Source organism: Meriones unguiculatus, chromosome 6, assembly GCF_030254825.1.
Source record: "Meriones unguiculatus strain TT.TT164.6M chromosome 6, Bangor_MerUng_6.1, whole genome shotgun sequence".
NCBI lineage: Eukaryota > Metazoa > Chordata > Mammalia > Rodentia > Muridae > Meriones > Meriones unguiculatus.
The window spans coordinates 29348958-29376924 of record NC_083354.1 but is presented as its reverse complement, the minus strand read 5'-3'; the positions used below and the strand labels follow the sequence as shown (position 1 = coordinate 29376924).

Here is a 27967-nt window from a genome sequence, read left to right as displayed (position 1 = left end):
GAAGCATAGAATGCTAGCTCAAATGTGTAATTAATTGTACAGATGAAGAAATAATATTAAGTGCTTGCATTTTTTTTGAGTCTTTATATATGATCCTGTTAGTCAGGAAGCTGTGTCTCAAAGAGATAGTGTTCCTTTTCCTGGACCAGCATCAGCTGGACCCCACAGAGCTGGGTTATAATGTGGGCTATCTAGTTTGAGGTTCTGCCTACTGAGGCCACAATGTTAAACTTGATCATCCAGATTAACAGGATGCAGGTCTGGACCCCTAGCTGATGCTTTTCACTACACAGAACATCTTTTTTTACTGCAGAAGCTCTGATTTTCTGGGTTAATGGTTTTCAAGCTTCAGTGTGCATCAAGATCACCTGAGAAGCTTGATAAGACACAGGTTGCTTCATTCCAAGAGTTTCTATTTCTGGAGTTTGGGTAAGCTCACAAATTCTCTGTCTTTGTTTCCTTCTTCACTTTTATCATGAACATTTCCTTTCCTTAATCATCTCCTCAGATTTGAATTCATCAAGGCTCATATCAATCTGTTTTCTTTTATCAAGTATTTACTGAAAATCACAATTAAGAGGTTCTCCTTCCTCTGAGTTCCCAAAACATAGAAGTCTACATTTGTGGGCATTGTCTTCTGTTGCTTTATGTTAACATTTATCCAGATTGTCACAGTGTCATTCCCTTTAGGATATGCATATTATTGTGTACTTGTATTTCATTAGCAGAGTCTCCAGCACATTTTAGGTTTTCAGTCTGTGTTTGATTGAATTCATGCATGTGTGAATTCATACATGCTGTTCCCAGTAATATTTGTTAATAATTTAAGTAAACTGTAAACCTCCCATAATATTATTAGATAACAAAGGTAAACACAAAGGTACTACAAACAGGAAAGGTAATTTAATAAGAAATTTTAATCATCCAGACTTTAAAGTCAGCTAAATATTGACCAAATTGATGACACAAGAAAAAAAAATATATATATATGGTCAAAATATTTATAGATATATATATGGTCAAAGCTACTTCCACATTTCCCAAAGTCTTGGGTAATGAAAGTGAGAACTTACAGTAATATTCTATGAATAGTAAAATTTCCCATTTCCTTGACAGTGAAGCAAGATTTGAAGAAGTCTGAGATGCTTTTGTGTCTGACAGCCACAATCCTCTGAGGATAACGATCAGTAGACAGCCACCAAAATTATATTTGTGAATAACTTATAAAATAGGAAAACTTTAGCTTGCTTGAGAGAAAAGACAGAAAGTAACAAAGTACACACACACACACACACACACACACACACATTCACACATTCACACACACAAGCTATTATGCCATCTAATACTAGCAAAATAAAACCAGAAGCTGGGAGGAAATGGGGCAGCTGGAAGTAACCCAAAATACTAACAATATTTGAATGTACTTTTATAACATTCTGTATTTTAGTTGCAATGGCTAAAAATTACAATATCACACCGAATATCACTGGTGATAATGGGTATCCTTATTTCTGACCGCAGAGAGGTAGCTTTCAGTGTTTACCTATTGAATATGCTACTAGCTATGTTATCTTAAAAGTCCTTTCACAATGTTCAGGAAGTTCCTTTTTGTTCCACTGGGTTCTTCTGTTTTTGTTTTTTGTCATGAAGCATATTATATTTGTTAAATGTTTCCTGTGTCAAATAGGATGATCATGTAGATATTTTGTTTGGTTTTGCTTCCTGTCAATCAATGTGATGTATTACATTGATGATTTTTAAAATGTCTTAAACCACACTTGTATTCTTTGGATAAATCCCATCTGATCATACCATAAAATCTTTGAAGATTAGTAACTTTTTTCTTTTATTTTTCTCTCTTTCTTTCTTCCTCTCTTTCTTTTTTTCTTTCTTTTTTTTCTTTCTTTCTTTCTCTCTTTTTTTGTGATTCAAATCTCCATTAATGAGGGATATTGATCACTAAGTTTTTTCCTTCTTTTTTATATTAATTACAGTTTATTCACTTTGTATTTCAGCGGTAGCCTCCTCCCTCATCCCCTCCCAATCCCACCCTCTCATCTCCTCTCCTGCCCCTCTCCAAGCCCACTGATGAGGGAGGTCTTCCTCCTCTTCTATCTGACCCTAGTCTATCAGGTCTCATCAGAACAGGCTGCATTGTCTTCCTCTGTGGCCTGGTAAGGCTGCTCTCCCTTATCAAATAGCTAGCCTATGAGTTCATGTCAGAGACAGTTCCTGTCCCCATTACTAGGGTACCCACTTGGACACTGAGCTGCCTTGGGCTACATCTCCGCAGGGGTTCTATGTTATCTTCGTGAGGGAGAAAACAGGGAACAGGGCAGGAGCCTACCAAAGAGGGCCTCTGAATGACTCTACCCAGCACAGTATCAAAGCAGATGCTGAGGCTTATAGCCAAACTTTGGGCAGAATGCAGGGAATGTTATGAAAGAAGTGGAAGATAGAAAGACCTGGAGGGGACAGGAGCTCCACAAGCAGAGCAACAGAACCAAGAAATCTGGGCCTAGGGACCACTAGGCTTTTTGAGTGGTGCCTTGTCTGGCTGTGCTATCATAGTAGTGCTGGCTTCACAGAATAACTGATGACATGTTCCCTCTTCTACTTTTCGTTGGAATTTGAAAAAGATTGATATGAGCTTTTCTTTAAATGTTTGGGGAATTTATAGGTGAAACTATCTGATTCAGGCTCTTTATTGTTGATGTAAAGCATTTTACAGTACTAATTCAATCTCTTTATTTTTTTTTAAAGTTTTTTTTTTAATTTTTATTTTTTAATTTTATTTTTCTTATTAGTTACATTTTGTTAACTCTGTGTCCCAGCTGTATCCCGCTCCTTCATTCCCTCCCCAATTTCACACTCCCTCCCTGGTCTCCTCCCTGCCCCTTTTCAAGTCCACTGATAGGGGAGGACCTCCTCCCCCTTCATTTGACCCTGTTTTAACAGGTATCTTCAGGGCTGGCTGCAAAGTCCTAATCTATGGCCTAACAGGACTGCTCCTCCCCTGGGGGGTGGGGAGGTCAAAGATCTCCTGTTAGAAATAGTCCTTGTTCCCCTTACTTTGGAAAACTACTTGGTTACTGAGCTACCACGGGCCACATCCGAGCAGAAGTTCTAGGTTATATCCATAGATGGTCCTTGGTTGAGTGTCAGTCTCAGAAAAGACCCTGTGCCCGGATATATTTGGTCCTTGTAGAGCTCCTATCCTTTCCATATCAAACTAACTCCCCTTCTTTCATATGATTCCCTGCACTCTGCTGAGGGTTTGGTTATGAGTCTTAGTGTCTGCTTTGAAACACTGCTAGGTAGAGTCTTTCAGATGCCTTTTGCGGTAGACTCCTGTCATACATTCAATGCACATCCCATTTGTCTTTCTAAATGAGGATTGATCATCTTCACCCGTGTCTGTTTTCTTGGTTATCTTCTTTAGGTGTCTAGATTTCATTATGTTTATCATATCTTGCAGGTCTATACAAGCGCAAGCTCTTTATAGGTACTTTATAATTTCCGATTTCTTATTTTTTCTTGAACCACTTTGATTTTTATTTACAATTGTTTATTTACTCTAGGTTATCAAATTTGTTGACAATCATATTTTTGCATAGTTTTTTTTTTCTTAACATTAGCTCCACCTTCATCTGGCTTTAGTTATCTGCATCTTCTGTCTTCTTCTCATAGTGATATAGATAAAGGTTTGTCACTTTGTTGATGTTTTAAAATAAGTGCATTTCTTCTGAAATAATGATACTTATCTGAGATGCACTACAAATGAGTTGTCCTCCACATTCTTGTCATTCTCCTTAACACATGTTTACAGTTCCTGCAAAAGCAACATTATTTGGCTAGAACTTCAACTAGCCATGGTTATCCAGGGTCCATCTCATTATTTCTATCACCTGATGACTGCCCAGAGTTATGCCAGCAATGTCTACCAATCAGAATATCAGCCACATCTAAGGCTGAGGGTTTTTTTCTCATACAACTGTACCCACAAAGATTGCGTTCTGGATATTCTGATGCCTGCTATCATGGCTCTCTCTGAGGCATGTCATAACCTCTAGTGATGTGCATAAAACCAGACCCTGTTGGTATTCATTTTCATGATACTTTCACTCATCAGAACTCAAAAAAAGATGCAGTGGTATATGAATGTCATCCTTTTTTTCCCAACCTAATGTTGTCTAACTCTGTAAAATAGTGTGCTACGTCCTATTACCACTAAGTGTTCTTCCCAGTGGCAGGCTACTGGTAAGACATCTAAACTGAGCTCCAGATCTAACACAGAGCATCTGAACTACAGAAAGACAATACATTAGCTCCTTAACCCTGGTTTGCACAAATCCTAAGTTACTTGACAGAGATGGGTTTTCATTTACAAGTAAAAATAAAGTTTCTGACTTCACTTCTTTCTTCTCAAAGTTTACTCAAATGGAACAAATTAACATCTAATCTGCTACCTTTATTTTATAAATTAATTAAAATTTAATTACTACTTTGATGATCTTTTTATTTTTTTCTGATGTGTGTGTGTAGGTTTGGTACATGCATACGTGTGTATGTGGATCTTCACACCTATGTGTATGTGCATATGGAGGCCAAAGGAAGATATCAGGTACCCTGCCCTGTCTACATTATTTCCTTGAGACAAGGTCTTTCACAGAACCTGGAACTATGATGGCACCCAGCGAGCTCTAGCAATCCTTCAGTCACCATGCCCCATTGTGCCAGGATTTCATGACCATGACTAGCTTGTGGGCCTGAAATTTGACTCCAGATCTTATACTTGCTCAGCAAATGCTCTTACCTGCTGAACAATCTTCCTAACCCCTCATTTCTATTTTTGATTATGTAGTTTTATCTATTCTTCATTCATCTGAGCACTTTTCATGATCTTAGAAAAAAGAAGAGAAATTCATACCTGATCTCTAACCCTTGATAAATCCTTTACATGAATCTGGAGTTGCTGGCCTTTCTTGTTTTGACTTTCTATGCCTTATTTTCTTACTTTACCATTTGTCACAAAAGCTGTGGAAATCATGTATATTTTGTTATGAAGACAAGAACAAAGCAAATAACAATATAACTACTTCATCTGTGTGTATTAGTCCAGATCAGGTGCGACCAAACTAAAGATATAAAATCCTAGAACACACTAGTTTATTTTAGTAGGTCACAGGAAGTATATAAACCATAGAAACCACAGTGAACCCAAAGCAACTTTGATGAGAAGAGGCAAGAATGTTTGTATTCTTAAAGTACCAACTTAAAAGGACCCATCACAGAAGAATAAGGAAGTTACACACAACACCATCAAAGTGCCTTCAGACCATCAATAACTATTTCTTGTTCTGCTGTCACCTCTCTGGACATCTTATTCCCACATTTTTGTTTGTGTCTTGTTATATATGAGTTGCAGAGAGATAGGTTTTGATACCAAATTAACTTTCAGTTTGAATAGTTTAATCCCCCCAAAAACGGGGTTCAAATGAATCTTTTTAAATTACTCGAGAAAACATAACCTTCAGTTAACCTTCAGAGTGATAATCAACATGATCTTAAGCATCTCATATCTAGTGTCAGTCTTCTCGTAACATTGGGGGGAATACAAATGATTTTTATTTTTATTGGTTTGCAGAAGAGTTGAGATGATCTCCATTCTTCTTCAGGCAACCTGAAGCACCACAGCCATGCCTTCAATGGGATCCTCCTTAGCTAGCATGTGTTATGAAATATAATTCAGTTAGGAGGTATCCTTGGTGGGATGGTACAGTATTAAGGAGTGCCCTGAGAAATGATGCCAGGCAACAGATCTGGTGTAAAAGAGGCTTACTGGGGAGAGGAAAGGAGTGGGGACCTGTGGGGGAAATAAAGGCAGACAGGTGGGTATGTAGACAGGCAGACAGAGCAGAGAGAGCCATGAGGGAAGAGAGAGAAGTGTGCAGAAAGTAAGGAGAGAGGGGGCACAAACAGAGCAGAGAGAGCTGGAGTGACAGATGGCTTCTTTTATCTGCTGCACACACTTGGTGGAGGCAACAGGTGCTAGATCCCTGAGAGCAGGCTAGTGGAATAGCCTGTACACTAAAAATGGGTATATCAGAGATGTGAGCTTTCTTTAAAGTACTTAAAGGCCACATAGCACTCGGCTTCTGGACTGAAACATGAATTCATTGCTGGCAGATAGATAGGGAGTTCTCAAATTCAAATGAAAGCATCCTTTCTCTTTTCCTTATGCACATAAAGATTTTCAGATGTAAATTCTCAAAATTTTAACTATTTGTATGGTGTAAGTGAGATGAAGGTGGTAATAACAGTTTGTGGTTCCCCAAGATCCACTCTGAGCTACAGGTGGACATCTTTACTTCCCACTGATCTATTGTCTTATAGGGTCTAATCACTGCGGAGCAGACGGGGGATCAGAGAGTGGGAGTAGACAGATAAAGTCTTTCTTCTGCTCTGCCTTGCCAAATTCTAGCAACTGATTTTTAGCTCAGATGATGGTTATATTTTGTTTTGTTTTTGAATCTTCAAGTTATAAAGAGGAAAACAAAATTCTTTCCTCACCCCTGACATGTTTTTAGTAGGAATAAACTTGTGTATCAAATGACAAAAAAGGAGAAAGAAAGAAATATATTTAATATTTGGAGGGAATGAATACTACTCAAACATGTGGCTTTGAATTCTAATTTATATAGAATCTTCAACAAAGAAAAATAAAAGTTTAAAGAAGTAGTAAGACAAAGAAAAAAGAAATTTACATCTCTATGGGTAGTAACTTGTGGGTCAGTTTTTAAAATAGTAGCAAAAGACTAGTTTATAAAATTTGTGAGTGTTGATTCTTCTGGTATAAGTTCCAGGTTGATAAAGATGTAAAGTTGTCTTTGGAGGTTAGCCATTTCTCTCTAAGGTGGGAAGATACCTTTGCCTTCAAAAATTGTATCTACTTTTTTTTGCCTAAAATCTACTTTTAGGCAACCAGGAGGATGCAGCATTTTCTGAATCTGTAGCTTCTCACCAACCACCAACAATATGCGAACAAATATGGCAAAGAATCATGTTCTGGAGTAAAGTTAGGCCACCTGCATAACACTTGGAGTAGCAGCTTCCACTGCTGCTAGTCTCTGGACATTGGTTCTTCAGACCCTACTCACCTTTCTATTCTCTAGAGGCAGATCATTTTTTTTTTTTTATCTACCCAACACTGTCTTGCTCCTTGTTTTCAGAATGCCATGGCTAGAATCTATATAGTATGAAGATGGAAGTAAAAAGTGCTCCTAACCAGGGGTCTTGATCATGGAAGTGGATATGTTCTAGAACAAGAAAAGGGAAAGTTTTCTAAGAAAAACTGGAGACATTTTTGCTGAATAAAACCTATATTCGTTGCCAATTTGCTGAAAGCTGGAGAAGACTCTTGGTCTGCACTAAGCTTCCTTGCTGCTGTCATCTCTTACAATGACTGCACCCCTCAATCTACTGACCTCAATAAGGCTTTGGTGTTTTTTTCTTATCACTTATAAACATCTACTGTACAGCAGATTATTCATGGTCTGTTTTGTGTCCATTTACCCATCCAAGGCCCCAGAACTCTTATGATTCACGTTTGACTGTTGGGGAAATCAGATCTTAGGAGATCCTGACTGACAGGTATTGCAGAATATTTGATCCCATTGTCAACCCCTAAATCGTGAACTGTAAAACCCTGTTTCTTATTTGGTGTGGCTGAACCCTATCATACACCTTCAATCCAAGAACTTTCTGTTTATTGTAAACAGGTGATTATAGTTTGGTTCAACCATCCCTTGCACACAACTTTAATCCAAGAGCTTTCTGTACACATGATTTAATAACATTAACCCTAGGTCAAGAGGCAGAGCAAGAAACCAGCTGACAGGGATTAAAGAGTTGGAGAGATTGTTCCCAGGTTCTGGCTATTACAAATAAAGCTGCTAAAAACATGCTTGAGCAAATGTCCTTGTGTACTTGAGCATATTTTAGATATATGCCCAGGAGTGGTATAGCTGGATCTTGAGGTAGCAGTATTCCTAATTGTCTGAGAAAGCACCAGATTGGTTTCCAAAGTGGTTGTACAAGTTTGCATTCCCACCAGCAATGGAGGAGGATTTCCCTTTCTCCACATCCTCTCCAGCATGTGTTGTCACTTGAGTTTTGATCATAGCCATAATTATGGGTGCAAGATGAATTCTCAGGGTTGTTTTGATTTGCATTTCCCTGATAGCTAAGGACGTTGTGCATTTCTTTAAGTGTTTTTCTGCCATTCGATATTCCTTTACAGAGAATTCTCTGTTTAGCTCTGTACCCTATTTTTTAGTTGGATTACTTGATTTGTTGCTCTTTAACTTCTTGAGTTCTTTATATATTCTGGATATTAGCCCTCTGTCAGATATAGGGTTGGTGAAGATCCTTTCCCAGTCTGTAGGCTGTCATTTTGTTCTAACAATGTCCTTTGCTTTACAGAAGCTTTTCAGTTTCATGAGGTCCCATTTATCAATTGTTGATCTTAGAGCCTGTGCTGTTGGTGTTCTGTTCAGGAAGTTGTCTCCTGTGCCAATGAGTTCAAGGCTCTTCCCCACTTTTTCTTTTAACACATTTAGTGTATCTGGTTTTATGTTGAGGTCTTGGACTTTAGTTTTGTGGAGGGTGATAAATATGGATTATTTGCATTTTTCTACATGTAGACATCCAATTAGACTAGCACCATTTGTTGAAGATGCTTTTTTTCATTGTATGGTTTTGGCTTCTTTGTCAAAAATCAAGTAGCTGTAGGTGTGTGGGTTTATTTCTGAGTCTTTGATCCCATTGATTCACCATTTTGTTTCTGTACCAGTACCATGCAGTTTTTATTACTATTGCTCTGTAGTACTGTTGAGATCAGGGATGGAGATACCACCAGGCAATCTGTTGTCGTACAGGATCATTTTGGCAGTTCTGGGTTTTTTGTTTTTCCATATGAAATTGAGAAGTGTTCTCTCAAGGTCTGTAAAGAATTGTGTTGGTATTTTGATGGGAATTGTATTGAATCTGTAGATTGCTTTTGGCAGGATGGCCATTTTCACTATGTTAACCCTATCAATCCTTGAGCATGGGAGATCCTTCTGTCTTCTGATACCTTCTTCAATTTCTTTCTTCAGAGACTTGAAGTTTTTTTTCAAACAGGGCTTTCCCTCAACTGAGGAATGGATACAGAAATTATGGTGCACTTACACAATGGAATACTATTCCGCAATTAAAAACAAGGAAATCATGAAATTTTCAGGTAAATGGTAGGAACTAGAGAAGATCATCCTGAGTGAGGTATCCCAGAAGCAGAAAGACACACATGATATGTACTCACTTATAAGTGGATATTAGACATATAATATAGGATAAATATACTAAAATCTGTACACCTAAAGAAGCTAAGCAAAGAGGCAGACCCTGGGTAAAATGCTCAATCCTCACTCAGAAAGGCAAATGGGACAGTCATTGGAAGAGGGAGAAAACAGGAAACAAGGCAGGAGCCTACCACAAGGGACTCTGAAAGACTCTACCCACCAGTGTATCAAAGAAGCTGCTGAGGCCCATAGCCAAACTTTGGGCAGAGTGCAAGGAATCTTATGAAAGAAGGGAGAGATAAAAAGACTTGGAAGGGACAGGAGCTCCACAAGCAGGGCAACAGAACCAAGAAATCTGGGCCCAGGGGTCTTCTCTGAGACTGATACTCCAACCAAAGACCATTCATGGAGATACCCTAGAACCCCAGCACAGATATAGCCCATGGCAGCTCAGTCTCCAAGTGGGTTCCCTAGTACTGGGAAGAGGGACTCTCTCTGACATGAACTCAGTGGCTGGCTGTTTGATCACCTCCCCCTGAGTGAGGAGCAACCTTACCAGGCCAAAGAGGAAGACAATGTAGTCATTCCTGATGAGACCTGATGGGCTAGGGTCAGATGGAAGGGGGGAAGCCCTCCCCTATCAGTGGACTTGGACAGGGGCATGGGAGGAGATGAGGAAGGAAACGTGGGATTGGGAGGTAATGAGGGAGAGGCTACAGCTGGGACACAAAGTGAATAAACTGTAATTAATATAAAAATTAAAATAAAAAACCGTTGGAGGGACTTTGAGTTGAGGGATATTTAAGACTGTGTAGAAGTAGAAGGAGCTTTAGCTCTCTAGCTTTTGGGACTTTTTGAGCTTTGAGCTAGCAAGGCTTTGGCCTTGGGATTTTTTTGACCTTCTCCTCCTGGGCTGTCACTTTAGCTAGTGAGCCTTTTGGGATTTTTCCATAGGGACATGAGCTGAGAAGGAAGGTCAGCTGAGTGTTTTCTCTGCCTCTCTGAACTGGCATCTGGCTTCTGGTGAAACAGACCGGTTAGGATTTTCATTCCTTTGTAGCAACAGCCAGGCCTGCAAATTCTGCAAAATTCCAGAGACCAGCTTAGATAACTCTGTTCAGGTCTGCAAAATATTAGGAACATTCCTAAGTAGGTGCTTTATGATGCAGATTTTGTTTTAAACAAAACTTCTTTCAAAGAAATGTGACTTACAATGATAATAACAACAGAGCTCCTACTGCAAGAAGATCCTTAACACAAAAGATTACTGGGTATTTTCCTTCACTAGAAATCTTTATTTAAGTAAGATTGTAAGCAGAATCTCTATAGTCTGAAAGCAACACACAAGTCTCAGTGAAACAACTTTGCATTTCCTTCATTATGACTTTCATTAGCATTTATTCTCTGGGAGTGATAGGTTCTATTGCACTTAGATCATGCCAATTAATACAGAGGGGAGAGCGAAAAGCTATGAAACACCTATAAAATATAGAAGCCCAGTGTTGAAATATACTGAAGCCGGGGGACAGGGAATGGCTGACTCACACTCAAAATTGCATAAGCAAGATTTCAAAATTAATCCTGTGGAGACCTCAGCCCAACATACTATGCTCCTGGCTGGAAAAGAAGAACTGTAAATCTTTGATTTTTTTTTCTTCAAATCTTAACCATCAATTACCCTTCTATCTCCGCCTTCTCTTTGCAGGAAACTTTATTTCCTATTTCTGCACACCACGTTTGTGTGCAGATCTGAGGTTCTGCTGCTGAGAAGTCTGAGATACCATTGCCCCCCAAAAGAAGCCATCCCTGGTGAGTTGTGATTTCTTTCCATGACTTTTTGAATGTTCTGTTCAAGCATCTCTAAGCTTAAAGTGCATGGCACTAGAGAGACAGCCTGAGGGACCATACAGCCTGTGTACATGAAGACAATGATCAAGATTTGGGGAGAGGAGAGAGGGTACTGTGCAACAAGAAATGTTAGAAAGACCCTAGTGGCAGTGAGAAATGAGGGTATTGCTGGGTGGGACCATCATTTTCAGATCAGATGATAAAAAAGAGAAAACAAAGAAAAGCCTGGTTATCTAGGCACTGACAGGCTTACTCTGTCTCTCTTAGCATGCAGAAGGCTTAAATTTCTAGAACTTTATACCATTAAATCTTTCACCTTTAGTTTATTCCTTTTAAATATGCCTTTTGTCTCTCCTCATGAGGCAAAAAGAGGCTTAATCAATTTCTCTCTCTCTTTCTCTCCTTTCTTCCATCCCTCCCTCTCTTTTTCTTCCCTATATCCCTGGGTGCTAGGCCTTGATGCTCAAAGTGTTACATAGGCCAGTACCTTTGCTGACTGCTTGATATAGTTGTAACTGGGTGCTAGCTATGTGCCATTCAGTTAGATGAATGAGCATTTGCCTAGTATTTTTCGTAACAGCTGGAACTTCAGAACAGACCAGGACTTAGAGCAATGTAACTCTTCAGGCACATGCATTTTCTTCTTGACTTTCATCAAAGATCTCATTTAGTTACTGCAGTCTAGTGATATGACTCAGTGATGTGAAATGCAAGCTTGTAAAATGTGGCCATCACTGAATGAGGAATGTGCTGTGCTATATAGATGGGTGAAAAAAAATTATAGTCAATATCAGGAAAAAGCGGTCTTAACAATCAATATCTAATGATGTTACATCTTAAAATCTTTCAATTATTATAAACTTTGTGCGCTCTTTCAGTGAGTATTTACTGGTAACTCTTTTAGTAATTATGAGTCACTGGTTAGAAACACTCCTTAACCTCACAGAGGTGATAGCATGATAAGGGCTTACTTAGATTTCACAAGAGCAGAGTGATTTGTCAGAGGATACAGAGTAGGCTTCACAAAGAGAGGGGAAATTTGAGTAGGAGGTAAGAAGTAAGAACCATTTTAGGCCAAGAGACAAGCATAAAGTAATTTACCAAGGCAGGGTTAAGGAAGTGGTACGTTTAGAGGAAATGAAGAGAAGATGGTTGTGGCTTTGCACAGGACTGGGAATGCGAGAGCAGATCAACCACTATGAGGTCCCACCACATCCAAGTCATGTGGCTACTTGGGGTTTCGGGCTGAGGAATGCATGTGCATTGTTTACTGTTAAAGCAGAGAGAATGACAGGGATGTACTGAGTAAAGGAAAGATGAACATGAAGTGAGTGGCAAATGAGGCAAGAAACTGGAAGCTCATACAGGGAAGAGGGGATGAATTTGAAAAGGATGTAGGGGTAGAATTCCTATGACACAATTCTAACACAGAGCATTTATCTGCAGCATATGCTGAGTCCTCACCACTAGTGGATTTCACAGCAACGTAGTGAGTTTCTGTACAGGAAAACAGATGCCTGACTTTAAATTACACAGCCTTCACATTAGAGGCAGGAGGTGGGTGGGTTTTTTTTTTTTTTTTTTAGATTATTTTTGTAACCATTCCTCAACTGAGGGACATCTGGGTTGTTTCCAGATTCTGGCTATTACGAATAAAGCTGCTAAAAACATGCTTGAGCAAATGTCCTTGTATACTTGAACATCTTTTGGATATATGTCTAGGAGGGGTATAGCTGGATCTTGAAGTAGCACTATTCCGAATTGTCTGAGAAAGCACCAGATTGCTTTCCAAAGTGGCTGTACAAGTTTACATTCCCACCAACAATGGAGGAGGGTTCCCCTTTCTCCACATTCTCTCCAGCATGTGTTGTCACTTGAGTTTTGATCTTAGCCATTCTGATGGATGTAAAGTAAAATCTGAGGCTCATTTTGATTTGTATTTGCCTGATGACTAAGGCTGTTGAGCATTTCCTTAAGTGTTTCTCTGCCATTTGATATTCCTTTACAGAGAATTCTCTGTTTAGCTCTGTACCCCATTTTTAATTGGATTACTTGATTTGTTGCTCTTTAACTTCTTGTGTTTTTTATATATTCTGGATATTAGCCCTCTGTCAGATATAGGGTTAGTGAAGATTCTTTTCTAATCTGTGGGCTGTTGTTTTGTTCTGACAACAGTGTCCTTTGCTTTACAGAAGCTTTTCAGTTTCATGAGGTCCCATTTATTAATTGTTGATCTTAGAGCCTGTGCTGTTGGTGTTCTGTTCAGGAAGTTGTCTCCTGTGCCAATGAATTCAAGGCTCTTCCCCACTTTTTCTTTTAACAGATTTAGTGTGTCTGGTTTTATATTGAGGTCTTTGATCTTTTTGGACTTTTGTGAAGATTAATAAATATGGATCTATTTGCATTTTTTTATGTGTAGATATCCAGTTAGACCAGCACCATTTGTTAAAGATATTATCTTTTTTTCCGTTGTATGGTTTTGGCATCTTTGTCAAAAAATCAGGTGTCCATAAATGTGCAGGTTCATTTTTTAATCTTCTTTTCGATTCCATTGATCCACCAGCTAGTTTCTACGCCAGCACCATGGAGTTTTTACTACTGTTGCTATATAGTACAGCTTGAGACCAGAGATGGAGATACCTCCAGAAGATCTTTTATTGTAAAAGATAGTTTTAGCAATTCCGGGTTTCTTGTTATTCCATATGAAGTTGAGAAATTTTCTTTCAAGAATTGTGTTGGTAATTTGGTGGGAATTGCATTGAATCTGTGCCGGGAGCCAAAGCTATCTACTGAAGCCAAAGTTAAATAGTGAGCCAAAGCTATCTAGTGGAGACAAAGCTATTTACTGAAGCCAAAGTCAAGTAGTAAGCAAAGGTCATTTAGTGGAGACCTAAAGCTATTTAGTGAAAGAGTTACCTAAGACCCTAAATCATGGGTTATAGATTTGTGAGGACATCCGACTGTTAGTTTTAGAGCATCAGTGAGATATCTTAAGAAAACATCCTTACAGTATCTTGCAGGTGCAATATTTAACCCATGGAAACACTCTTCCTATCTCCTACAGCAGTTAATTAACCTTCCCCCTTCCTGCCTTCTCCCTATATAAGTTGGGTAAAAATTTCTAATAAACGAGGCTTTGATCAGATGAACAGACTTGGCCTTCATTCCTGTGTCTCTTGTTCCTCCCCTCCCCCATTCCTTCCAATCTCCTCCATAGGAACCCCGTTGAAGTCCCTCGGGTCGGGACAAATCTGTAGATTGTTTTTGGTAAGATGGCCATTTTTACTATGTTAATCCTGCCAAGCCATGAGCATGGGAGATCTTTCCATCTTCTGATATCTTTTTCTATTTCTTTCTTCAGAGACTTGAAGTTTTTTTCAAACAGGTCTTTCACTTGCTTGGTTAGAGTCACACCAGGGTACTTTATGTCTTTTGTGGTTATTGTGAAGGGTGTTGTTTCCCTAATTTCTTTCTCACAGGACTACTACTGATTTTTTTGAGTTAATTTTGTATCCAGCAACTTTGCTGAAGGTATTTATCAGCTGTAGAAGTTCCCTGGTAGAATTTTGGGGTTCACTCATGTATACTATCATATCATCTGTAGTGATACTTTGAGTTCTTCCTTTCCTGTTTGTATCCCCTTGGTCTCCTTTAATTAATTGTCTTATTGCTCTAGCAAGGACTTCAAGAACTATATTGAAGAGATATGGAGAGAGTGGGCAGCCTTGCCTTATCCCTAATTTCAGTGGGATTGATTTACATTTCTCTCCATTTAATTTGATGCTGGCTATAGGCTTGTTGTATACTGTCTTTACTATGTTAGGTATGTACCTTCTGTCCCTGATCTCTCCAAGACTTTGAACATGAATGGGGGTTGGATTTTGTCAAATGCTTTTTCAGCATCTAAGGAGATGATCATGTGGATTTTTCTTTCAGTTTGTTTATATGGTGGATTACATTGATGGACTTGTATATATTGAACCACCCCTGTATACCTGGAATGAAGCCTACTTGGTCATAGTAGATGATATCTTTAATGTGTTCTTGTATTCATTCAGTTTGTGAGTATTTTGTTGAGTATGTTTGTGTCAATGTTCAAAAGGGAGATTGGCCTGAAATTCTCTTTCTTTGTTAGGTCTTTGTTTGGCTTAGATACCAAGCTAACTGTAGCTTCATAGAATGTGTTTGGTAATGTTCTTTCTGTTTCTATTTTGTAGAATAGTTTGAAGAGTGTTGGTATTAGCTATTTTTGAAGGTATTGTAGAATTCTACACTGAAATCATCTCGCCCTGGATTTCTTTTTCTTTTTTCTTTTTTCTTTTTTCTTTTTGGATGGAGACTTTTGATGACAGCTTCTATTTCTTTAGGGGATACAGGACTATTTCATTTATTTACCTGGTCTTGATTCAGCTTTGGTAAACAGAATCAATCAAGAAAATTGTCCATTTCATTTAGATTTTCAAAGTTTGTGGCATGTAGGCTTTTAAAGTAAGACCTAATGATTGTTTTGATTTCCTCAGTGTCTACTGTTATGTCCCCCTTTTCATTTCTGATTTGGCTAAGGGTTTGTCTATCTTGTTGATTTTTTCAAAAAACCAGCTCTTGGTTTCATTGATTCTTTGGATTGTTTTATTTGTTTCTAATTGATTAATTTCAGCCCTGAGTTTGATTATTTCCAGCTGTCTACTCCTCTTGAGTGTGTCTGCTTTTTTTTTTTTTCTAGAGCTTTCAGGGGAGCCATTAAGTTGCTTAATGAGATGTTTCAAATTTCTTCTTGAAGGCACTTAGTGCTATGAACTTTCCTCCTAGCACTGCTTTCATTTTATCCCATAAGTTTGGTTCCGTTGTGCCTTCATTTTCATTGAATTCTAGGAAGACTTTAGTTTCTTTCTTTATTTCTTCCCTGACCCAGCTGTCATTGAGTAGAGAGTTGTTCAGTTTCATTGTGTGGGTGGGATTTTTGCTATTTCTGTTGTTGTTGAGGTCCAGCTTTAGTCCATGGTGATCAGATAGGATACAAGGGATTATTTCTATCTTCTTGTATCTGTTGAGGCTTGCTTTGTGACCAACTATATGGTCTATTTTGGAGAAGGTTCTATGATGTGCTGAGAAGTAGGTAAATTCTTTTGTGTTTGGGTGAAAAGGTTCTATAGATGTCTGTTAGGTCGATTTGATTCATGACCTCTGTTAGAATCATTGTTTGTTTGTTTAATTTCTGTTTTGTTGACCTGTCCTTTGTTGAGAGTGGGGTGTTAAAGTCTTCCACTATTAATTTGTGGGGATCTATGTGTGGTTTAAGTTTTATTAATGTTTCTTTTACAAATGTGTATGCCATTGTATTTGGAGCATAGATGTTCAGGATTGTGATGTCTTCTTGGTGGAATTTTCCTTTGATGAATATGAAGTGTCCTTCTCCAGCTCTTTTTATTAATTTTGGTTAAAAGCCTATTTTATTAGATATTAGAATGGCTACTCCAAATTGCTTCTTGGCTCCATTTGCTTGGAAAACTATCTTCCAGCCCTTTACTCTCAAGTAATATCTATCTTTGACTTAGATGTGTTTCCTTTTTTTAAAAAATTAATTATTTTTCAATTACAGTTTATTTACTTTGTAGCCCAACTGAAGCCCCCTCCCTCATCCCCTCCCAATCTCACCCTCCCTCCCTCTTCTCCACCCATGCCTCTGCCCCAGCCCACTGATAGGGGAGGTCCTCCTCCCCTTTTATCTGATCCTAGTTTATCAGGTTTCATCAGGATTGGCTGCATTGTCTTCCTCTGTGGCCTGGTAAGGCTGCACACCCCCTCAGGGGGAGGTGATCAAAGACCAAAGAGGCCACTGAGTTCATGTCAGAGATAGTCCTTGTTTCCATTACAAGGAAACCTGATGTGTTTCTTGTATGCAACAGATTGTTGGGTCTTGTTTATGCATCCATCCTCTTAGTCTGTATCTTTTCATTGGAGAATTGTGTCCATTGATGTTGAGAGAGATTAATGATCAGTTGCTGTTAGATCCTTTGATTTTGATGTTGGTTGTTATAGTGTGTTTGTGTATTTGGCTACTTTTGGTTTTGCTGTAGTGAGGTTATTTCTTTCCTGTGTTTTCCTGAATGTAGTTAGTTTTCTTGGGTTGTATTTTTCCTTCTAATATCTTCTGTAATGCTGGATTTGTGGATAGGTATTGTTTAAATTTCTTTTTGTCATTGAGTATCTTGTTTCCTCTGTTATGATAACTGAGAGTTTTGCTGGGTACAGTAGCCTGAGCTGACTATGTTCTCTTAGGATCTGCATGATATCTATCCAGACCTTTCTGACTTTCATAGTCTCTGCTGAGAAGTCAGGTGTGGTTCTGATGGGTTTGCCATTATATGTTACTTGGCCTTTTTCCCTTGCAGCTTTTAGTATGTTTTCTTTGTTCTGTTTACTTACTAACCCTGATTATTATGTGGCGGGAGGATTTCCTTTTCTGGTCTAATTTGTTAGGTGTTCTGTAGGCCTCTTGTATGCTTATAGGCCTCTCCTTCAAAGTGGGGAAATTTTCTTCTATAATTTTGTTGAAAATATTTTCTGGGCTTTGGAGATGGGAATCTCCTTTTTCCTCTCTTCCTATTATTCTTAGGTTTTGTCTTTTCATGTTGTCTTGGATTTCTTGGATGGTTTGTGTCAGTAATTTTTAGATTTATAATTTTCTTTGATGGCAACATCAATTTCTTCCATTGTATCTTTCACACCTGAGATTCTTTCTTCCATCTCTTATAGCCTGTTGGTTGTGCTTACCTCTGTAGTTCCTGTTTTCTTCCCTAAGTTCTGCCTCTCCATGATTTCCTCCATTTGTGTTTTCTTTAATTTATCTAATTCTATCTTCTGATCTTGAACCGTTTTGTTGATTTCCTTCACCTGTCTGACTGTATTTTCCTGTTTTTCACTTCAATTCCTTCACCTGTTTGTTTGAACATTCCTCTGTTTTTATTATTATTATTATTACTATTACTATTGCTTTCAGTGATTTAATCATTTCCTCTCTGAAGGCCACAAACTGTTTGACTGCATCTTCCTGTATTTCTTTACGTATGGCCATAATCTGTTTGACTTTATCTTCCTCTATTTCTTTATGCATTTTATTTGTTTCCTCCATTATTCTCTTCATAAGCATAGATGTAAGATCATCTTCTTGAATTTCACTTATGTTAGGGTATCCAGGGCTACTTGCCCCTGGATAAGTGGGTTCTGAAGATGCCATATTGCTTTGCCTTTTGTTGGTTGTATTTTTACCCTGGCCTCTACCCATCTGGGTGTCTCAGGTATTGGCTGTTAGTTTCTGGTGCCTGCTGGAATCCTAGCGTGGGAAGAATCCTCTTGGCAGAATTCTGAAGGAGGCCTCCTCAGCTTTTTAGGTGTGGTCAATTGAATGGTGGTGCTTCTCAGGAATTGCCACAACTCGCCTCAGGCATATGGACCTGTGTGGTAACTGTGGTCATTGGTAGTCAGGGTCTGTCCTTTCACCAGAAGTTCTGGAGACATCTGCCCTGCCACTGGGTTTCTTGCTTTGAATTTAGTGAACTGTTGCTGCTGCTCTTACAGCGTTGGGTGCAGCCCTCTTGAAGAACCAGGGAGTCCTGTGGTTTGGTCAGTTTAGCTAGGAATAATTGGTTGCACCTTGGAGCAGTATCTGGGGGCTGATCCAGGGCTCTCAGTCTTCTGTAGGTCTGAGGTTGGAGCTCTGTGCCCCAGTACCCACATGGTAATCAGTGGCAGGTGAGTGCAGCACTCAAGTGTGCAGCAGAAGGCTAGAGCCTGGAGCCTTCAGGAACCCAGAAACTTTTCCTGAGGTCAGACCTGATGTTTCCCCCACCATGGGGTTTCCTCCTGACAGAGAAACCCAGTCTGTGGTGTTTGGGGGACTGCAGGCACATGTGAGTGGCTCTGTGCTGGTGACTAGGCAACTGCAGAAACCTGGGAACTTTTCCCAAGAATTTTTCAGGGGTGGAGGTTCGGCTGAGTATCCTGAGGTCACAGCTGATATTTTCCTCATCGTGGGGTTTCCTCCTGCCCCAGTCTCTAGTGCTCTGGAGCCCACAGTTCTGTCTAGAATGGCAAGTCAGGCATGCAGGCAGGTCTCTGGGCTGGCAGCTGAGCTCCTGCTGGATCCTGAGACCTTTTCCAGGGATTGTCTGGTTGACCTGAGGTCAGTCCCAATTGCTTCCTTTACCATGGGGTTTTCTCCCAGTCTCGGGTGTTGTGGTGCCCACAGTTCAGTCTGGGATGGTGATCAGAGCATGCAGGCATGTGGCTCTGGGCTGGCAACCGAGTGCCTGCTGGAACCTGGGAACTCTTCTGGGGTTTAGCTGGGTGACCTGAACCTGATTGCTTCCTACACCATGGGGTTTCCTCTCACCTGGGAAACACAATCGCTGGTGTTTTAGGGCCCAGAGTTTGGTCTGTTGGTTGCTGTGCAGTCACTGCTGTCCTGCTCATCAGACACAGTGTCCTCCTGGTGCTGCCATCTTGGTTCCCCCTCAGAGTTTACTTCTTACACAGTGTAATAGATGATAATAATTGAAATGAAGACCTCACAGTTTGGTTGGCAAGATAGTTACTGTGTCAAAGTACTTGCTGTGAAAACCTAGTGACCTGAGTTCACAGAAGAGTGAAAGAGCAGATTGTCCTCTGACAATCTGTACATGTACAGCAGTGTATCCGCCCCCCTCATGTATAAGTCATATTATATGCTAAATAAATATCAGCTGGGTGGACAAATTCATGAAGAGATACCATTCAAATAGTGAGAAATTAAACTCTTAGGTGTTAGAGAAAGTGGGACTTGTATACAGAGCTTTGGAAAACATGCATGCAGGAGAGCCAAAGTCCTGAGGTTAGCTGACATAATTCAGCCCATCTGAATTAGAAGAATTTTGGAACAAGAATAAAGAGACAAAGGTAAAAAGCCAAGTAGAGTGCCTGAAAAGTTTTATGAAGTGGGCATGGAGATGTCACAAAAATGTTAATAAGCAGTCATGTAAGAGTACCCTCCTAGAAACTGAAAAAGATGTTCTTTTTTTTAGATATTTATGTTTATTTTGTGTAAGTATCTGTGCCTACTTCAGTTTATGTGACTAAAGTGTGTACAGGTGTCCATGGAGTTCAAAAGATGCTAGACCACCTAAAACTGAGATTTCGGGTAGTTATGAGCTCCCAGCTGTGGGTGCAGGAAACCAACTTACTGCAAAAGCAGTAAGTACCTTAACCTCTGAGCCATCTCCAATCCCTTAAAAAAGAGTTTTGAATAAGGAAATTGATGCTCAATGAAAAGAATCTGGGACAAAGTTAAGGCATTTTAACATTGACTTATCATTGCAACCTTACCAAAGGAAAAGTGAGAAGATGGTGGAGGCAGAAGTTGAGCTTTTGCCTTCAAAGAACAGATGATACAATTTACAATGGCTTATTTTCTTTCTCAGATAAGAAGTCAGAAAGTGAGCCCTTTGTGTGGCTTCTGTACAATGTCTAGGTCTTTTGTTTATAGTGCCAAGCACCAAGCTTATGCTAGACAGGTTGAAATAGAAGGGGCCAGTAGTGTCTCTTTTGTATCACTTGTATTGTGGAAGAACCTCCCTAAAAACCTCCTACAGACTCTACTTACATCTTATCACTCAGTGATTGGTCATGCACCTGTTCCCCACATGTAGAGGAGGTAATAAATGCAGGCACACACCTTTTGTGCCCTTACACGCTCAATAAGGATTGCCAAATATGTTAAGAAAATAGTTGCTGAATTAACAAGGTATGTCTCCTGTTAGGAATAAAAGGAAAGTAATGTGCATATGGTATCAAGGAAATGACTATAAAGGAGAAACCAAAGACTAGGATGCTGCTTGAGTGGGGCAAGGCTATTTGGATTAAGGAATTTGGCATTTGTGTTATAGGTTATAATTTTGTTCTCTGCTACAGAATCAAGGAAAATGGAGGACAGTGATATGTTACCTCAGATCATCCACGGCCTACTATCAACATCTCATTCTCTATTTACAAAAAGTATCCAAGATCTTGAAGAAGAGGCCACTACATCTTATGACTATGGTGATGGTGAGCCTTGTCATAAACCCAGTGTGAAGCAAATTGGAGCCTGGATCCTGCCCCCACTCTACTCTCTTGTATTCATTTTTGGTTTTGTGGGCAATATGTTGGTCATTCTCATTCTGATAAGTTGCAAAAAGCTGAAGAGCATGACTGATATCTACCTGTTCAACCTTGCCATCTCTGACCTGCTCTTCCTGCTCACTCTCCCAGTCTGGGCTCACTATGCTGCAAATGAGTGGGTCTTTGGGAATATAATGTGTAAATTATTCACAGGACTCTATCACATTGGTTACTTTGGTGGAATCTTCTTCATTATCCTCCTGACAATTGATAGGTACTTGGCTATTGTTCATGCTGTGTTTGCTTTAAAGGCCAGGACAGTTACCTTTGGGGTGATGACAAGTGGAGTCACTTGGGTGGTTGCAGTGTTTGCCTCTCTTCCAGGAATCATATTTACTAAATTCAAAGAAGAAGATCATCATCACACCTGTGGTCCTTATTTTCCATTAATATGGAAGAATTTCCATACCATAATGAGGAATATCTTGAGCCTGATCCTGCCCCTACTTGTCATGGTCATCTGCTACTCAGGAATCCTCCACACTCTGTTTCGATGCAGGAATGAGAAGAAAAGGCACAGAGCAGTGAGGCTCATCTTTGCCATCATGATTGTCTACTTTCTCTTCTGGACTCCTTACAACATTGTTCTCTTCCTAACAACCTTCCAAGAATTCTTGGGACTGAGTAATTGTGTGGTTGCCAAGCACTTAGACCAGGCCATGCAGGTAACAGAGACTCTTGGAATGACACACTGCTGTATTAATCCTGTTATATATGCCTTTGTTGGGGAGAAATTCCGAAGGTATCTCTCCATATTCTTCAGAAGGCACATTGCCAAGCGTCTCTGCAAACAATGCCCAGTTTTCTATAGGGAGACCACAGATCGAGTAAGCTCAACATTCACCCCTTCCACTGGTGAGCAAGAAGTCTCTGTTGGATTGTAAAGCAAGTGGAAGTTTGCCCTTTCTTTCTTTTTTTTTTTTTTTTTAAGCAGGGGAGGAGGGAGTAGATTGTATATAGTAACAAGTCTCAAAGATAATGATTCTCACCTTTGGGTCATAACCCCTTTGGTTCACAGGGGTCATCTAAGGCCATAAGAAAACATAGATGTTTATATTACAGTTCATAACAGTAGCAAAATTACAGTTATGAAGTAGCAACAAAAATCATTTTATGGTTGGAGTACACCCACAACATGAAAAACTGTATTAAAGGGTCACAGCATTAGGAAGGTTGAGAACCACTGGTCAAAGACATATTGAAGAACAGAGAGTTTTAAATTGGGTACCCAGAACCTTAGGATTATGTCCAGACTGAATCATATCACTTATTGTAAATATAATACATATTCAGGAAATATTCTAGAATAATTTTTGCTAGGTTCTTTAGCATTCTTAAGAACCCATCTCTGTCCCTCATTGCCTTGTGATAATATGATTTTACCAATCTTCACCACGTCTTTTTTATTTCTAACAAGAAAGTCATAGAATTAACAGGAAGAAGGGTGTCAGAACTGAGTGCGAAGGAGGAAGAGATATGCATTGTTGGTCCCGAATGAACACAAAAGTGAGCAGGGGCCTTTACATTAGGAAAGAAATGTCCTGGTCTTTAATTCCATCTCCTACCTGTGTTTAATTCTGAAGGCTTTATCAGGTTGTAGAAAGTCTGGGAAATGAAATAGCTTGTTGGGAACTTCATTTGAGTCTCATGATCCTTTTATGTATAAATGTATGACACATTTTTCCTTTTTTATTTTTATCTTTGACAACACGGAAAATCTTTTCAATATTAAACTCCATTGTTTACATGTTTCTCAAGCCACTGCTCCTTACATGATGTTTATAAATTTGTTGTTTATAAAATATGCATCATTAGTGAGTAGGCTAAAGACTCTTGTTTGATCTTCCCAGGGAAAGCATAAGGCTGGAGGTAGTAAGTGACCAAGAGTGAGGAGAAAAACCAATTCCTCCATCAGGCATAGAGGGCTATAGCAAAAAGAAAGGGGTACGTGAAACAATAGCAGGAGTGTGTTTAGAACCACACAGAATCAGAAGCAAAATGGATCCCTCAGCACTGAGAAAAGGTTGCTATTTGTATGTAAACTGGTTTTATATTATCGCTGCTATTTCCTGCCACCCCACTACCTTTGTATCTGCCTCTTTCCCCATGGTCTTTATCTCTTAACCTCCATACTTGAAAAATTCATGGGCCTGGGAAAAGTGTGTGTAAAACAGCCAAACATTAACCCCTGGATAGTCCCATGAGAGAAAAAGCCCTGGGTATGTTTTTCTGGGCAAAGGAGGGGCTGGATAGATCAGGAACAGAAGCCCTTGCTTTGGAAATAATAATTCTACCATGGGAACATAGCTTAATTACTCGGCAGGATAAGCCTGGATAAAAAAAAAAAAAAAAAAAGAATATAGATGAAGAGGGAAGACTATCTTCCAGAGCCTTATTTTTGGATACAAACATAATTCAAAGATTTAAAAATAAAAAATAGAAAAAATATAAGCAAGACTTGAAACTTTAACTTGTAAATGTGATGAAATACCTCTGTAAGAATTTCTACTTGCCAAGCTTGAAATTATCAGATTAGTTATAGAGAAAATTCTAGCTTTGAGCATATGAACTAACATACACAGCTCTGGATTGACAGGGACTTGGGATTTGTCTCACCCAACTATGGTGATTTAGACTCTAAACCCTCTGGGCTCTAGCTACATGCTACACAGATGTCACTCAGGTTTGTTTTCCTCAGTCTCCTTCATATCTTTCTTCCTAGTTGTGCTATTGGTAATAGATTATCATTTGGGTTAGTGAGAACTCCTAGTCAAGTCAGCTTCTAATCAAAGCTTTAAAAATGAATTTACAAAAGAGAGAAGTTACAGAAGCCCCTTCTTATACATAAAAAAAAACCTCCCCTGAATTGACCCAAGAATGTTCTTCTCTATTTAGTAGTGTGGTGCTTATCAGACAGAAACAAACAAACAGAAAAAAACAAAAACAAAAACAAAAACAAAACAAAACAAAAAAAACCAAAGGAACAGATAATCTGGGAGCTAAAAGTCATTGTGGTTGTGTTGAGAAAAAGTTTCTAGAAGTGGGGGATTAATGCCTCACCTTCAGATATCCTACTAGATTTATTTTAATGATGATAAGATGTAAATATTTTTAAACTTATGATTTGAAAAATAAATCAATGCTCTATCTATATTGCTAGAAATATTAAAAAGAAACAAGCATATGTTTTTTTATACCAGTGTGGTTGACTATTTTGTCCACAAACATACATGTCTTTCCCTGTACTACTTCACAATTCCATGTACCTGGTACTTTATAAAGAGGAGCGACTTATAGCTTGCCTCCTAGGCACTCTTCTGCTAGTCTGCTAGAAGACAAACACAAATGACATCCATCTTACAACAGCCATTCTGTTAAAAGAGCTCAGTAGCCATGTGAGATTTCTAGGAGGTAATCTGGTATTTTGCAAGGTCTGTACCATGATGGAACCCCAGAATTGCTTCCAACCTGACAACCCTGTCATTTCTGTACCGCTGCATCTCTCTAAAATTTAGCATGGTGTGAACCATCACCTTCTGGTTATTTACCCACACCTACAGAATCTTAATGAAGGTATACTGCTGTTCAGATGAATTAATTCCTGATTATGTAATTCCTGATTTGATTCAAACAATTTTAAAAGTTAAATTGTTAGAAAGCCTTAAGTGGCTCAGTTGGTAACGCACCAGGCTCCAAGTCTAGAGATTGGGAATTCAGTCCTAAATAAAACTACTTAAAAAAAAAGTTAAATTGTTTTAGAACAATTTATGGCTGCAATAAATATCTTTGTGTACCTCCATACAGCTCACTAGGAGACAGGCTTGAGACCGATTTGTGGCTTCAAGGAAGCTTTCATTCATGAATGAAAGCTTCACCATAAATATAGGCAAGTAAGTTTAAATGTCTGAAGCCAAAATATAATGGGGCCACCAAGAAATGTCTAAATTAAGTACAAATCTTGATGTCATTAAATACAAAGTGTTCTATTGTAATTCCTTATACTTTACCACCTTATGGCATAAAATACTGTCATTTTAAATTTACTTTGTTTCTTAGAATGAAAGACAGATAAAATTATTGTCCTGAACTCACTATAAACTAAGAGATAGCTGGAGAATGTGTAGCCAGGTCAGTCCTAATTGAAAAGAGATATATTCTTGTAACTTTTTTGACCCTGTAACCTTAGGCCTTGTCAACCTTTGTTACTCTGAACTCACTATGAACTTATGAAATGGGTATATAGGTAAGAAATGTTTAGTTTTAAAACATATAACCTGTTGTATTTTAGAATTCATCTATTTTTGTGATTAATTGCCTTTTTGAATATGAGGTAATTTTTTTTCTGACATAGAAAGCTTTGTCTCAGAGGTATAAAAACTATGACCAGACAATAAACCGGGTTGAAGTTAAAGTTTTTAACTTCATCTACTATTTTTTCTTAAGCATGCGTGCATGAGTGGTCATTGCTTACTTTCTCTCTTTATTTTTTCTTATTCACACAAATAGGTTAGTAGATAAACAAATAAGCTAATAGATTCAGGACCTAACCATCAGCCTTCTAAAGTAAGCATGCACGGTTTAGTTTAGCCTTCAGGAGCTTCCACAGCTGCCTGCTCTTATGCAGGAGCTAATCTCAGATCAAAGCTCCTCCTTTTACAACCCCCTGCAGTTTTGGATAGAAGCCACTTTTACAACAGCCGCTGCAGGAAAATAGTGGTCAGTTTAAGCTTTCCTCCTTAGCAGCAGTGTAGCCAGCCCCTAGTGCTAGAGAAGGAATCCTGGGCTCCCTCCCCTCTTTTTTCTTCTTCTTCTTCTTTTTTTTTTCAATTTTCATTTTATTTTTCTTAATTATAATTTATTCACTTTGTATCCCAGCTGTAGCACCTCCCCATCCCAATCCCACCCTCCCTCTCTCTTCTCCTATGCCCCTCCCCCAGTATAATGATAGGGGAGGTCCTCCTCCCCTTCCATCTGACCCTAGTCTATCAGGTCTCATCAGGACTGGCTTCTTTGTCTTTCTCTGTGTACTGGTAAGGCTGCTCCCCCCTCAGGTGGAGGTGATCAAAGAGCCAGCCCGTGAGTTCATGTCAGAGACGATCCCTATTCCTTTTATTGGGGAACCCTCTTGGACACTGAACTGCCATGGGCTACTTCTGTGCAGGAGTTCTAAGTTATCTCCATGCATGGTCCTTGTTTGGACTATCTCAGAAAAGAGCCCTGTGCCCAGATATTTTTGGTTCTGAAAAACACACATGGTATATTCTCACTTATAAGTGGATATTAGACACATATAATATAGGATAATCATACAAAAATCTATACACCTAGGGAAGCTAATCAAGAAGGAGGACCCTGGGTAAGACGCTCAATCTTCATTCAGAAAGGTAAATGAGACTGGTATCAGAAGAGGGAGAAAACAGGGAACTGGACAGGAGCCTATCACAGAGGGCCTCTTAAAGACTCTACCCAGCAGGGTATCAAAACATTTGCTGAAATTCATAGCCAAACTTTGGGCAGAGTGCAGGAAATCTTATGAAAGAAGGGAAAGATAGAGAGACCTGGAGGGAACAGGAGCTCTTCTTTCTTCTTTCAATCATCCATTATGATCAGTTGCCTGAGTCATCAGCTTGGTGACCCAAGAGATAAATTGAACAAGGATTCTGCATCCCTTCCCAGATTCTGTCCTGGACCTTGCCAAAGCTGAGAGATGTTGACAACATCTCTTGCAATTATAGTCTCAGCATGACTGAGCTGAGCCTCTTTTCAGCAAACTGTAGCCCTGCATCTCCATGAGTAAGAAGAAATAAAGCCCTGAATCTCGGTGAGTAAGAAGAATGAAGCCAGGACCACAGTCATCAAGAAGTGGAGCAAGAAGTCCATGTCCACTATGATAAGCCACTGGGTCTGGGGGTTATTTGTTAAGTATAATGCTGACTAGTACAAATGAAAGATGATGTTTATAAAAAGTTTGTTTTTCTACTGTGGGATGGAATATTACAAGCTGCCTGAGGGTCTACAGATTGCAGGGGGGGGGTAAGGTGAAAATGGGTGTCACTGCCATGCTCTTCATGTCTTTTAAATCTTGCAGCTCGGAGCCCTGTAGACAGGCAGTGGGTGCAGAGGGCTCAGATATGATCACATAAACACAGGGAAAGAAGAATATATAGGACTTTTTTTTTTTTTGAAAATCCAGAGGGTAGGGCCTAACCAGTGGTGGCAGTAGATCACAGTATGAACATATACAGTAGGATTTTTTGCCACAGGGGGAAAAAAATGCCTTGTAGGAATTGCCTGCTGTGTGTTTTCAGAGGTAGGCTTTAAAGTCATTGTTGATGATTTTTAATATTTAATGTGATTTATCTTTTAGCTAAATGATGATTATTCCTAAACCAGCTGTATACCCAAATCACCATGCAGAGACTAGAAATTATTTAATTAACCTAGAGCACAATACTGGGCAATAATTACTCCAGCCTAATCCTCCAAACTCTCATAGCTTCCTCCCATTCAAATTTCCCACATTATACTTGCTTTTTAGTCATATCTTAGGTCCAATTCATTTCTCCTCATATTTTCAGGTC

The 27967-nt window shown here is 39.2% G+C and overlaps 1 protein-coding gene across 1 annotated transcript; it reads left to right on the top strand.

Annotated features, from left to right (window-relative positions):
* The first annotated feature begins 212 nt into the window (after positions 1–212).
* LOC110566893 (C-C chemokine receptor type 2) lies at positions 213–25797 on the top strand. Its single transcript, XM_021664794.2, has 3 exons — positions 213–429; positions 11050–11153; positions 21138–25797. The coding sequence occupies exons 1-3, from the start codon at positions 335–337 to the stop codon at positions 22268–22270; spliced, it is 1332 nt and encodes a 443-aa protein (XP_021520469.2). The 5' UTR covers positions 213–334; the 3' UTR covers positions 22271–25797.
* The last annotated feature ends 2170 nt before the right edge of the window (positions 25798–27967 follow it).

Coding starts and splice junctions, on each gene's coding strand:
- LOC110566893 (XM_021664794.2), top strand. CDS start 335: ATGGTTTTCAAGCTTCAGTGTGCATCAAGATCACCTGAGAAGCTTGAT. Junction 430..11,049: donor TTTCTATTTCTGGAGTTTGG/GTAAGCTCACAA, acceptor TTCTCTTTGCAG/GAAACTTTATTTCCTATTTC. Junction 11,154..21,137: donor CCCAAAAGAAGCCATCCCTG/GTGAGTTGTGAT, acceptor TCTCTGCTACAG/AATCAAGGAAAATGGAGGAC.